The sequence below is a fragment of the Canis lupus genome, chromosome 14 (assembly GCF_011100685.1).
Source record: "Canis lupus familiaris isolate Mischka breed German Shepherd chromosome 14, alternate assembly UU_Cfam_GSD_1.0, whole genome shotgun sequence".
NCBI lineage: Eukaryota > Metazoa > Chordata > Mammalia > Carnivora > Canidae > Canis > Canis lupus.
In genome coordinates this window covers 2,191,680-2,206,079 of record NC_049235.1, presented here as the reverse complement: position 1 = coordinate 2,206,079, position 14,400 = coordinate 2,191,680, and the positions used below count along the sequence as shown (strand labels likewise).

General features: G+C 40.2%; 1 protein-coding gene across 1 annotated transcript; it reads left to right on the top strand.

Annotated features, from left to right (window-relative positions):
* Positions 1–2,787: 2,787 nt before the first annotated feature.
* OR2T2 (olfactory receptor family 2 subfamily T member 2) lies at positions 2,788–3,762 on the top strand. Its single transcript, XM_038557533.1, has one exon. The coding sequence runs from the start codon at positions 2,788–2,790 to the stop codon at positions 3,760–3,762; it is 975 nt and encodes a 324-aa protein (XP_038413461.1).
* The last annotated feature ends 10,638 nt before the right edge of the window (positions 3,763–14,400 follow it).

Below are 14,400 nucleotides of genomic sequence, written 5' to 3'. Positions count from 1 at the left end.
ATCTATGTAAATCTCTGTAGAGTCTAGTATAGTGTTCCTATAAAATAAAATAATGTGGCCCATATTTTGATTCAAAAGTAATTAGTTATTTTCTTAGGCAATTTTCAGATTGTTTGGTCATATTCTTTGCTATATCAGTTCTTCACTGTACTTTTAAAGGGATGATTGGGAGCTGATTTGATATTCTTAGTAAATGAAATAGAAAATCCTCAATGTACTTCAAAGTGAAAAAATGATGGTTGGTCAAGATAAAATTATTGCCTGCTAGCAAGAATATTTTAATATCCAACCAGTTATTGTGGAGACCTATAAACACAATTTCAGTTATAATATCTCAAATTCTCTCTTTGTATACAAGTCAGACCTGTGCCTGTCACAAGAAAATCTTTTGCATATTAAAGAAAGCAGAAGTAGCTGACTTTCTTTTTAATTTTTTTTAGTTTCTGATGTAATGTTCAAAAATTCCTCAGTTGCCTATAACACCCAGTGCTCACTTCATGTGCCATCCTCAATGCCCATCACCCAGTTACTCCATCCCCCCATCCACCTCCCCTCCAGTGACCCACAGTTTGTTTCCCAGAGTTAAGAGTCTTTCATGGTTTGTCTACCTTTCTGATTTCTTCCCATTGAATTTCCCCTCCTTTCCCCTGTGACCCTTTGTGCCGTTTCTTATATTCCTCATATGAGTGAAACCATATAATAAATATCTTTCTCCAATTGACTTAATTCACTTAGAATAATACTCTCCAGTTCCATCCATGTGAATGTAGATGGTAAGATTTCATTCATTCTTTCTGATAGCTGAGTAATATTCCATTTTATATGCCACATATTCTTTGTGCATTCATCTGTCGATGGAAATCTCACTTCCTTCCACAGCTTGGCTTTTGTGGACCTTAAAAGTCACTGATTTTCATCCATCTAATTTGTTGAGAGTTAGAGTTGATCTCCAGGTATGATTTATTGATTATCCAGACGTTTGTTTTTATCCTGCTTAGCTGATAAGGTATAATAAATGTAAATTCAACACAGAATATATTTTATATTTCCCCTCTGGATCTCACTTATTTATTTTGAAAATTACTCATAGTATAAATCCATCTTTGATGAACATTTAGAATGAAAAATAAGTCTCTCTATTGTTCTGATTGGTTTTAGTTTCACATAAAAGGATAATTATTCCTTTTCAATGCTTCAGAGACTACATTCATTGTTCATTATTATGGAACAAAAAATATCTGGGTATCTTTGCAGTATTTGTAGCCAACATATTTCATAGAAATAAAGCTCTTTAATAATTCTGTCACTGAAAAGGAGAAGAGAAACAATACAATACAATAATAATAATAAACTAATTCCTCAATATCCATGAACATATTCAAAAGATGCACATTTACATTCCTCAAGAATAAATAGTATGAGAATTGATTCCATCTAGTTCAAGGGAGTTTTAACAGTATTGTATCTTTTTCCTTTTAAATTCAGAAACCATTTTCCCATCTGGAGTTATCTTTACTTATAAATATGAAGGACCAGTAAGACAGTACAAAAATAAATGTTAAGGAATGAAAAAAAAACTAACAATGGATTCCTAAGATAATATAACATTTTAATAGAATCAGAATGCCTCCCTATCAGAAAAGCTATGTTAATGTTTTGGCTGACCAATAATTTAAGAAAAGTTTAGGTCACCGTAGAATAAAATGATCCAGCATTAAGTCCTAAAATTTCAACCTACTCCACAGTGGCAACCAAAAAGCCTGCCTTGATGAACTTGAACCTCGCCTTGTGGAATGGCTATCCTCATTAGAGAGTTATCATCCCAAATTATCCCATAAGAACAGAAACCGAACTGTTTAAAATTCATATATCAAAAAAGGCAAACTTCTTTTGCAGCACACCTCACAATAGCAGAGCAGACTCTGATCCTCAATTTAAGTTAGTAGCGTTTCTCTGCTAACCCCTAATGTTGCAACCATTCAAAAAGCTGTTTACGAATAACGGCAACCCCAGGATGCCTGGGTAGCTCAGTTGGTTAAGTGTCTGACTCTTGATTTCAGCTCAGGTGATGATCTCAGGGGTGTCAGATCAAGCCCCACATTAGACTGTATACTGCGTATGGAACCTGCTTGTGATTTTCTCTCCTTCTCTCTCTCTCTCCTTCTGCCTGTCCCTCCATCTCTCTCTCAACAATAATAAATAATAATAACAATAACAACAAAAACAGCCCCAAATACTAAATTTATTAGATTTATTGGGTCCATGTTTATTTTCTATCAATTAATGAAATCATAAATGTATATGTATGGTTTTAACAATGTAATCATCTTAAGAGCAGAGAACAACTTAAATTCAATCAATCTTTGAATATTGGTTGCAAGCATCATGGAGGGGAGGGCACAGTTATCAACCTCAGGAAATATTTCATCTAAAGTAATAAGATTATGAAGATTATAAAGAAGTAGTTCAAAATAAAATAAAGCAAATTCTGAAAGTGAGTCTGTATGAAATATTATATTTACATCACATGTCCAGCCTACAGAAATATAGACCAACAATAACCCTTCACAGATAATGAAAGTGTTAATTTATAGATTAATTTATCTGTCCAATATCACATGACCATTAATATTGAAACTAGAATTCACAATGATTCTGATGTGTATATTCTGTCCTTTATCCCATGTTGCTTCTGATACATTATACATGGTGGGCCCTGCCTAAATATAGATTATTAATTAACTCAGCAACATTTTGCCTTTGGAGCCCTAGGAGCTACCATGTGACATGAGCATGGAGGCCATTCTCCAGAACTCCACTGATTTTATCCTTCTGGGCCTTATCACCCATCCTGCATTTCCTGGGATTATCTTTGCAGTGGTTTTCTCCATTTTTTTGGTGGCTGTCACAGCCAATGTGGTCATGATTCTACTCATCCATGTTAACTCTCGGCTCCATACACCCATGTACTTTTTACTCAGCCAGCTTTCCATCATGGACACTGTTTACATTTGCATCACTGTTCCCAAGATGCTTCAAGACCTTCTGTCCAAGGAAAAGATGATCTCCTTCTTGGGATGTTCCCTTCAGATCTTCCTCTACCTGACTCTAATTGGAGGTGAATTTTTCCTGCTAGGCCTCATGGCCTATGACCGGTATGTAGCTGTGTGCAAACCCCTGCGATACCCTCTCCTCATGAACCGCAGAATTTGCTTATTCATGGTGGTGGGTTCCTGGGTTGGTGGGTCCTTAGATGGATTCATGCTGACACCCTTTACTATGAGTTTCCCCTACTGTGGGTCCCGAGAAATCAATCACTTTTTCTGTGAAATCCCAGCAGTACTGAAACTGTCATGTGTTGACACATCACTCTATGAGACTCTGATGTATGCCTGCTGTGTGCTAATGCTGCTCATTCCCATATCCATTATCTCTATTTCCTACACACACATCCTACTCACTGTCCATCGAATGAACTCTGCTGAGGGCCGGCATAAAGCCTTTGCTACCTGTTCTTCCCACATTATGGTGGTGAGCATTTTCTATGGAGCAGCCTTCTACACTAATGTGCTGCCCCATTCCTACCACACACCAGAGAAAGACAAGGTTGTATCCGCCTTCTATACCATCCTCACCCCAATGCTCAACCCACTCATCTACAGCTTGAGAAACAAAGATGTGGCCACAGCTCTAAGAAAAGTGCTGGGGAGATGCCCCTCTTCTCAGAGAATAAGAGTGGTGGATTTGTCCAGGAAATACTAGAGGGGGCCAAGTACAAACATTGTTTGTGCTTTGACAACTGGCACACAGTTATTCCAGAAAATATGCTTTTGAACCTGAAAAAATATTTACTGTGATTTTAATAATCCAGAATTATCAATAGGCAAAATCATCCCTTTCCAACCAACATTTTGGAACAAGAGTTGTAGCCTATAAGAAACATAATTAGCCAATTTGGTAGTCTGGATTCACTAGAAAACATTTTCCAGAGACCATTCTCTTCCAATAACACCATAAATAATCCCAAATAGGCCAAATGCCCCTTTGAACAGTACTGAATAAGTATTTTTACGTTACATGTGTTCATGTTTTTCTGTCTATATTATTGACCAACTTTTGAATAGAAGTTGCAAGGAGCAGTCACCATGTCCTTGAGGATTTAATGTCAAAGATCCAATAAAAATTAAACACTTTCTAATGATAATAAAGTAGTAGCTTTATTTAGGAAAATTTTATGAAGACAATTTAATTGTATTTTGGTTTCTGTATTCTTAGTTATCTTTTATGAACGTTTGTATTCTCTAACCACTGAAGTTAAACTGTGGGTAGTTATGCTGTTATTCACATAGAGTCATATATGTGCCTGGAAATCAATAAACATTTACTAGCTGAATAAAAATTAACCTCTGTCATTAAGATAACAACATGGCTAAAATCTTTCAAAAATTTACATTCATGCCCTGCTAGGGTGGCTGGTGATGTGGGTGGTAAAGAATTGCTAAAAGAGTAGAACCACAAGCAGGCAGAATTTATTCACTCTCCAAGGGAGGAGAGAGGCCAGAGGTCAAGAGAGATATCAGCCCTGAGTTTCTGTCATGCTGGGTTTTTTAAGGGTTTTTGAAGGATGTGAGAAGGTCACTCCTGTGTCCATGGGTGGCGGGCAGGTGGTGTGGAGATTGACTTTTGTCTAGGTAGAGCAGGAGGTGGCAAGTTTTTGAAGGGCTCTGTCTGGGGTTTATCCAGGATTTGGGTTGTAGTCTGGCTAGAGAAAATTTTGTGGACTCTTTTCTGAGAATGTGGGACACTATGCCATAGAAAAATGAAATTTGGGATCTATTACAAACATCTGTGAGTTTTGTCTGTATGCTTGGCTGGGGAAGGGACTTTGAGTAGAATCTTTTTATGGGGGATCCCTGGGTGGCGCAGCAGTTTAGCGCCTGCCTTTGGCCCAGGGCGCAATCCTGGAGACCCGGGATCGAGTCCCACGTCAGGCTCCCGGTGCATGGAGCCTGCTTCTCCCTCTGCCTGTGTCTCTGCCTCTCTCTCTCTCTCTATCATAAATAAATAAAAATTAAGAAAAAAAGAATCTTTTTATGTCCTCCTCTCATTTGAAATTATTCTTGATTGGGAAAATGGGAAAAGGTCATTCTTCTGTAACTACTTCCCGCTGAGTAGGGTCAAAGACTTGTCCCTACTTAGCTGCAATAGAAACAAGAGTGAGGGACATGCTGGTAGCAGACTGCTCTGATAGTCAGGGATTCCCACATGTGTGACAGATTGTTGAGTAAGTTGAGTTTTGGAGAGGAACACTATAACCTTTGTAATTTTGGAAGATGAGGAGAGAGGTGGAGCCAGAAATAGAAGTGGGAAAAGAGGTGCTAAGAGAAGGTCATCTACATATTGGATAGGATACTATTTGGAGGGAGAGGTTACAGAGATCTGCTACCAGAGCTTATCCAAACGGTTGAGGGCAATCCCTGAAACACTATAGGAGAATGGTCCAAGTTAACTGCTGGGAACATCAGGTGTTGGGGTCAGTCCAAGTGAAGCGAAAAGGTCTTGGGATTCTGGGGAGATAAAAATAGTGAAAAAAAATGTATCTTTAAGATCTAATAAAGTGAAGTACATGTTGGGGGGGGTGGAATGATGCAGAGAAGGAATACAAATTAGGAACAATGGAATGGATGGAGACAACTGCCTCATTGGTAATTCTGGGATCCTAAACTAGTCTATAAAAAAAAATCTGGCTTTTTTTACTATAAGGAATGGGAGTATGATAAGGCAAGTTAGTAGGTTTTAATTTTGAGGTAAAGAATTTGGAAATGACCAATCTTCCCAGGCAGAAAGGCGCTCGCAGGGAGTTAGAGCAAGAGGGCAGGGATGCCCTCAGGCTCCCTGGGACACTAACAGGCACCTGCTACCCGGGGAGAGTCTGCCGAGCTCCCTAAGGGGCTGCAGCGCGTGCATGGCTGGACCCGGGAGCAGCTCAGAGGGGCTCAGGCGGGGGGCTCCACGGAGGGGGCTGCGAACACCAATCCAACAGCGCAGGCCCCGGAGCACAGGGCGCCAGGGACACAGCCCAGGATCCGACCTCCCCCCGGGACAGGCAGAGGCCAGGAGGGCCCAGGACAGCAAGGACACTCCTGCCCCGAGCTGAGCAGATCAGATGCCCCGCCCCTGGAACATCCAAGCTCCTGCAGACATGGAGCTCTGTAGTTACTGCAGGAGCTGACTCCAGGGCTCCAGAGCTGGCCGCCGCCACTGTGGTTGTTCCTCCTGGGGCCTCATGGGGTAAACAACCCCCACTAGGCCTCACAGTGGCCTCACAGGATAAACACCTTAAACATCTTTCACTGAGCCCTGCACCAGGCAGGGGGCTGAGCACCTACCCCAAGTGCTAACACCTGAAAATCAGCACAACAGGCCCCTCCCCCAGAAGACCAGCTAGACAGACAAGTTCCAGGGGAAGTCAAGGGACTTAAAGTATACAGAATCAGAAGACACTCCCCAGTGTTTTTTGTTTTTTTGTTTGTTTGTTTGTTTTTTCTTTTTTTTGTTGTTTTTTGTTTTTTTTTTCCTGTTTGCTTCCCGCACCCTTTTCTTTCTTTTCTTTCTTTTTCTTTCTCTTTTTCTTCTCATTTTTTCTTTCTTTTTTCTTTTTTCTTTTTCTCTTTTCTTTCCTTCCTTCTCTCCTCTCTTTTTCTCCTTTTCCAAATACAACTTGTTTTTGGCCATTCTACACTGAGCAAAATGACTAGAAGGAAAACCTCACCTCAAAAGAAAGAATCAGAAACAGTCCTCTCTCCCAGAGTTACAGAGTTTGGATTACAATTCAATGTCAGAAAGCCAATTCAGAAGCACTATTATAAAGCTATTGGTGGCTCTAGAAAAAAGCATAAAGGACTCAAGAGACACCATAACTGCAGAATTTAGATCTAATCAGGCAGAAATTAAAAATCAATTGAATGATATGCAATCCAAACTAGAAGTCCTGATGATGAGGGTTAACAAGGTGGAAGAACAGTGAGTAATATAGAAGACAAGTTGAAGGCAAGGAGGGAAACTGAAGAAAAAAGAGACAAACAATTAAAAGACCGTGAGGATAGATTAAGGGAAATAGATGACACCCTGAGGAAGAAAAACCTACGTTTAATTGGGGTCCCCAAGGGAGCCGAAAGGGACAGAGGTCCAGGATATGTATTTGAACAAATCATAGCTGAAAAATTTCCTAATCTGGGAAGGGAAACAGGCATTCAGATCCAGGAAATAGAGAGATCACCCCCTAAAATCATAAAAACTGATCAATACCTCGACATTTAATAGTTAAGCTTGCAAATTCCAAAGATAAAGAGAAGATCCTTAAAGCAGCAAAAGACAAGAAATCCCTGACTTTTATGGGGAGAACTATTAGGGTAACAGCAGACCTCTCCACAGAGACCTGGCATGCCAGAAAGGGCTGGCAGGATATATTCAGGGTCCTAAATGAGAAAAACATGCAACCAAGAATACTTTATCCAGCAAGGCTCTCATTCAAAATGTAAGGAGAGATAAAGAGTTTCCAAGACAGGCAAGAACTGAAAGAAAATGTGACCTCCAAACCAGCTCTGAAAGAAATTTTAAGGGGGACTCTTAAAATTCCCCTTTAAGAAGAAGTCCAGTGGAACAACCCACAAAAACAAGGACTGAATAGATATCATGATGACACTAAACTCATATCTTTCAATAGTAACTGTGAACGTGAACAGGCTTAATGACCCCATCAAAAGGAACAGGGTTTCAGAATGGATAAAAAAGCAGGACCCATCTATTTGCTGTCTACAAGAGACTCATTTTAGACAGAAGGACACCTACAGCCTGAAAATAAAAGGTTGGAGAACCAAGTACCATTCAAATGGTCCTCAAAAGAAAGCAGGGGTAGCCATCCTTATATCAGATAAACTAAAATTTACCCCAAAGACTGTAGTGAGAGATGAAGAGGGACACTATCTAATACTTAAAGGATCTATCCAACAAGAGGACTTAACAATCCTCAATATATATGCCCCTAATGTGGGAGCTGCCAGATATATCAATCAATTAATAACAACAGTTAAGACATACTTAGATAATAATACACTTATACTTGGTCACTTCAATCTAGCACTCTCTACACTCAATAGGTCTTCTAAACACATCTCCAAAGAAACGAGAGCTTTAAATGATACACTGGACCAGATGGATTTCACAGATATCTACAGAACTTTACATCCAAACTCAACTGAATACACATTCTTCTCAAGTGCACATGGAACTTTCTCCAGAATAGACCACATACTGGGTCACATATCGGGTCTGAACTGATACCAAAAGTTTGAGATCATCCCCTGCATATTCTCAGAACATAATGCCTTGAAATTAGACATAAATCACAACAAGAAGTTTGGAAGGACTTCAAACATGTGGAGGTTAAGGACCATCCTGCTAAAAGATGAAAGGGTCAACCAGGAAATTAAGGAAGAATTAAAAAAGATTCATTGAAACTAATGAGAATGAAGATACAACCATTCAAATTCTTTGGGATGCAGCAAAAGCAGTCCTGAGGGGGAAATACATCGCAATACAAGCATCCATCCAAAAACTGGAAAGAACTCAAATACAAAAGCTAACCTTACACCTAAAGGAGCTAGAGAAAAATCAGCAAATAGATCCTACACCCAGCAGAAGAAGAGAGTTTTTAAAGATTCAAGCAGAACTGAACGAAATCGAGACCAGAAGAACTGTGGAACAGATCAACAAAACCAGGAGTTGATTCTTTGAAAGAATTAATAAGATAGATAAATCTTTAGCCAGCCTTATTAAAAAGAAAAGAGAGAAGACTCAAATTAATAAAATCATGAATGAGAAAGGAGAGATCACTACCAACACCAAGGAAATACAAACAATTTTAAAAACATATTATGAACAGCTATACGCCAATAAATTAGGCAATCTAGAAGAAATGGACGCATTCCTGGAAAGCCACAAACTACCAAAACTGGAACAGGAAGAAATAGAAAACCGGAACAGGCCAATAACCAGGAAGGAAATTGAAGCAGTCATCAACAACCTCCTAAGACACAAAAGTCCAGGGCCAGATGGCTTCCCATGGGAATTCTATCAAACATTTATAGAAGAAACCGTACCTATTCTACTAAAGCTATTTGGAAAGATTGAAAGAGATGGAGTACTTCCAAATTCATTCTATGAGGCCAGCATCCCCTTAATTCCAAAACCAGACAAAGACCCCACCGAAAAGGAGAATTACAGACCAATATCCCTGATGAACATGGATGCAAAAATTCTCAACAAGATACTAGCCAATAGGATTCAACAATACGTTAAGAAAATTATTCACCATGACAAAGTAGGATTTATCCCCGAGGCACAAGGCTGGTTCAACACTCCTAAAACAATCAATGTGATCCATCATATCAGCAAGAGAAAAAGCAAGAACCATATGATCCTCTCATTAGATGCAGAGAAAGCATTTGACAAAATACAGCATACATTCCTGATCAAAACTCTTCAGAGTGTAGGGATAGAGGGAACATTCCTCAACATATTAAAAGTCATCTACGAAAAGCCCACAGCAAATATCATTCTCAATGGAGAAGCACTGGGAGCCTTTCTCCTAAGATCAGGAACAAGACAGGGATGTCCACTCTCACCACTGCTATTCAACATAGTCCTGGAAGTCCTAGCCTCAGCAATCAGACAACAAAAAGACATAAAAGGCATTCAAATTGGCAAAGAAGAAGTCAAACGCTCCCTCTTCGCCAATGACATGATACTCTACATAGAAAACCCAAAAGCCTCCACCCCAAGATTGCTAGAACTCATACAGCAATTTGGCAGCATGGCAAGATACAAAATCAATGCCCAGAAATCAGTGGCATTTCTATACACTAACAATGGGACTGAAGAAAGAGAAATTAAGGAGTCAATCCCATTTACAATTGCACCCAAAAGCATAAGATACCTAGGAAGAAACCTAACCAAAGAGGTAAACGATCTATACCCCAAAAACTATAGAACACTTCTGAAAGAAATTGAGGAAGACACAAAGAGATGGAAAAATATTCCATGCTCATGGATTGGCAGAATTAATATTGTGAAAATGTCAATGTTACCCAGGGCAATTTACACATTTAATGCAATAGCTATCAAAATACCGTGGACTTTCTTCAGAGAGTTGGAACAAATTATTTTAAGATTTGTGTGGAATCAGAAAAGACCCCGAATAGCCAGGGGAATTTTAAAAACGAAAACCATATCTGGGGGCATCACAATGCCAGGTTTCAGGTTGTACTACAAAGCTGTGGTCATCAAGACAGTGTGGTAGTGGCACAAAAACAGACACATAGATCAATGGAACCGAATAGAGAATCCAGAAGTGGACCCTCAACTTTATGGTCAACTAATATTCGATAAAGGAGGAAAGACTATCCACTGGAAAAAAGACAGTCTCTTTAATAAATTGGGCTGGGCACATGGGACATCCGCATGCAGAAGAATCAAACTAGACCACTCTCTTGCATCATACACAAAGAGAAACTCAAAATGGATGAAAGATCTAAATGTGAGACAAGATTCCATCAATATCCTAGAGGAGAACACAGGCAACACCCTATTTGAACTTGGCCACGGTAACTTCTTGCAAGATTCATACACGAAGGCAAAAGAAACAAAAGCAAAAATGAACTATTGGGACTTCATCAAGATAAGAAGCTTTTGCACAGCAAAGGATACAGTCAACAAAACTAAAAGACAACCTACAGAATGGGAGAAGATATTTGCAAATGACATATCAGATAAAGGGCTAGTTTCCAAGATCTATAAAGAACTTATTAAACTCAACAGCAAAAAAACAAACAATCCAATAATGAAATAGGCAAAAGACATGAACAGAAATCTCACAGAGGAAGACATAGACATGGCCAACACGCACATGAGAAAATGCTCTGCATCCCTTGGTATCAGGGAAATACAAATCAAAACCACAATGAGGTACCACCTCACACCAGTGAGAATGGGGAAAATTAACAAGACAGGAAACCACAAATGTTGGAGAGGATGCGGAGAAAAGGGAACCCTCTTACACTGTTGGTGGGAATGTGATCTAGTGCAGCCACTCTGGACAACTGTGTGGAGGTTCCTCAAAGAGTTTAAAATAGACCTTACCTATGTCCCAGCAATTGCACTGTTGGGGATTTACCCCAAAGATACAGATGCAATGAAACGCCGGACGCCTGCACCCCAATGTTTATAGCAGCAATGTCCACAATAGCCAAACTATGGAGGGAGCCTCAGTGTCCATCGAAAGATGTATGGATAAAGAAGATGTGGTTTATGTATACAATGGAATATTACTCAGCCATTAGAAATGACAAATACCCACCATGTGCTTCAACGTGGATGGAACTGGAAGGTATTATGCTGAATGAAGTAAGTCAATTGGAGAAGGACAAACATTATATGTCTTCATTCATTTGGGGAATATAAATAATAGTGTAAGGGAATATAAGGGAAGGGAGAATAAGTGTGTGGGAAAGATCAGAAAGGAAGACAAAACATAAAGACTCCTAACTCTGAGAAACAAACTAGGGGTGGTGGAAGGGGAGGAGGGCGGCAGTTGGGGGTGAATTGGTGATGGGCACTGAGGGGGGCCCTTGACGGGATGAGCACTGCGTGTTATTCTGTATGTTGGCAAATTGAACACCAATAAAAAATAAATTTATTATTAAAATAAAAAAGAATTTGGAAATGAGGGGTTGTACGCCTCACAGGGTCTCAGGCTTGAGAAGATGTTGAAGTTTAGAAGGGAAACAAGTAGAATCCTTAAGGCATATGGTCTTGGTGGTGAGTTGAGTAATCTTAACTGATTTGGAGGTGTCCCACATGGGTGAGGAAATCAAAGTCCAAACTGAAGAGAGTGAAGTGGGGACAGGATATATTGGTTCAGCAAGGAGTCCCATGATTTGGAATTGGGGATGTCTAGGGGGTGGACATGAAGGTGAGTCCCTAGTTTGGTCATAATATCTCATCCCAGGAAGGGCACAGGACAGCATATCCAAAAAAAGAAAGGAATAGGTAAAGATTTGATCTCCCAAGGCACAAGAGAAAAGCAGGGTAACTAAGGTTTGAGAAAAAAAACCTCTGTCAATCAGGACACAGATATGGAGGAAGAAAAGGAGGGTCTGGAAATTTCTGAGAGAATGTTGTAGGTTGGTCCAGTGTTGATAAGAAATGTTATGTTCTTACCTTCAACAGATATTTACCCTGGTTTTGGCCATGGAAATGATATATATGAGAGACTTTGCAGATCCTGGTGGTCAGTCCCTATCCTAAAGAAGTCCCAAGAGATGTGACACTAGAAATATGACTAATGCCCCCAGTTTGGGTCCTAAAGATAGGTTTTGGGAGGTGCCCCCCTCCCTACTGTGAGGGTGAGGCTGTCAGTCTTCCAGTGACCAACCTGATTACAGGAGAGGAAAGGGGTTTTAAGTGGTGGTTTTTATCAGGACGTTGTTTAGACCGGTGATCAAGCTTACTACAGGTGTAGCAAGCTCTCAGAGGAGGCTTGTGGAATGTTTGAGTTGAGGTAACAGGGTAAGTCTTTTCCTCAATAGCTCCATTAAAGACAGTGTGAGGAGCTGGTAAGCCTAAGATCATTTTTTATCTCTTTGCCTCTTTTTCTCTCTGATTTCCTCATCTCTGCTGCTAAAAATCTTGAAGACTAGGTTTAGTAGTTCAGATTGAGGGGTTTGAGGGCCTTTATATCGTTTTCAAAGTTTTTTTCCTAATGTCTGATGCTGACTGGGAGATAAAATGCATAGCCAGAATAGATTTTCCTTCATAAGAGTTAGGATCAAAGTTGGTGAATTTTTGGAGAGCCTCAGTCAGGTGAGTGAGAATAAGGGCAGAGTTTTCATCTCATCTCTGAGTCATCTTCCATAACTTCCAATAAATGACCTGTTTAGAAGATGCCCATTTCATGCCTTATATAAGGCAAGTGACCATGTGGTTGTGTTTGACCTTGTTTCCAGAAAAGGGCTGATAATTTCCGTTGGGCTCAGCCAAGGGAACCATTGCCTTGCCAGAAGCATACTGTTCAGGCTGTATTCATTTCAAATCACCAGCATATTCAGTATCCTTGGACAAAATTCTGGTCTTTTCCTCTGGAGTGGTACAAATGGAGAGAATAACATATAAGTCTCTCCAGGATAAATCATAGGAAAAGGTTAGATACTCAAATTGCTTAGTGAAACTGGAGGGATTTTTTGAGAAAGAGCCAATCTTGGATTCTATAGGAGAAAGATCTGGCAGTGAGAAGGCCATATGGACTTGAACAATGCCCTCTGCTCCAGCAACCTCACAAAGAGGGAATTCAGTGGCAGGAGCATCAGGAAGTTGGGATGAGTGGTCTGAATGAGTGTGTATGGGAGAAAGATCAAAATGTGGAGGGAAGAGCTGAAGGAGAGGGTAATGGGTGCCAACAGGTCTTGAAGGGAAGGAGAGGAAGTGGGAGGTTGTAGAGGTGCCAAAGTTGGATCAACCATGGGCAAGTGTAAAGGCAGAGATTGGTCATTAGGGTCGAAGTCTGAGTTGGAAGAATCAGGGAGAGGGGTCTTTTGAGGCGATAGAAGGAGCATATGCCAAGCAGAGTGAAGGTCAGGATAACGATTGAGTTCAAAAAATCTTTGACATAAGGAACCTCACATCATTTTCAGAGGTGATGACAACATAAACTCAGCTGGAGAAGAATATTGTGGTTAAGAGAATCATTCTCTGGGGACACCTGGGTGGCTCAGTGGTTGAGTGTCTGTCTTTGGCTTAAGTCATGATCCTGGAGTCCTGGGATTGAGTCCCACATCAGCTCCCTGCGTGTTCTCTCTCTGCCTATGTCTCTGCCTCTCTCTGTGTGTGTCTCTCATTAATAAATAAATAAAATATTTTTTTAAAAAGAGAGAGTCATTCTTTAGCCTCCAGAGCCATCTAATTTATATTGGAGCCATGCTGTATTACAGTAGAAAATAAGACATTTGGGATGAATATCTTGTTTCAATTAGAGGTTTTGAGATTTTTAAGGAGACATTGGGAGGGGTGAGCAAGGTATTGCCCATCTGGAAATCTAGGAAAAGGTGAGGGGATATTTTGAAAACTGGAACAAAGGGAAAAAACATGAAGGCAGACATCTTAATCCAGCATCCCAAGAAGATGAAACCCTGAGCCTCACTGAGCCCAAGAGAAAGGGACATCCCCCAAACTCAGAGATCCATGTGCAGGGAAGGGATTGAGTATATCAAGACATGGAAAGGCCCAGAGGAGGCATCTCTCCAATGGTCAATCCAATGATTGTTGACTAAGCCCAATACTGGAGCT

Excerpts from the sequence above, each read along its gene's own strand:
- OR2T2 (XM_038557533.1), top strand. The coding sequence starts at position 2,788 with ATGAGCATGGAGGCCATTCTCCAGAACTCCACTGATTTTATCCTTCTG.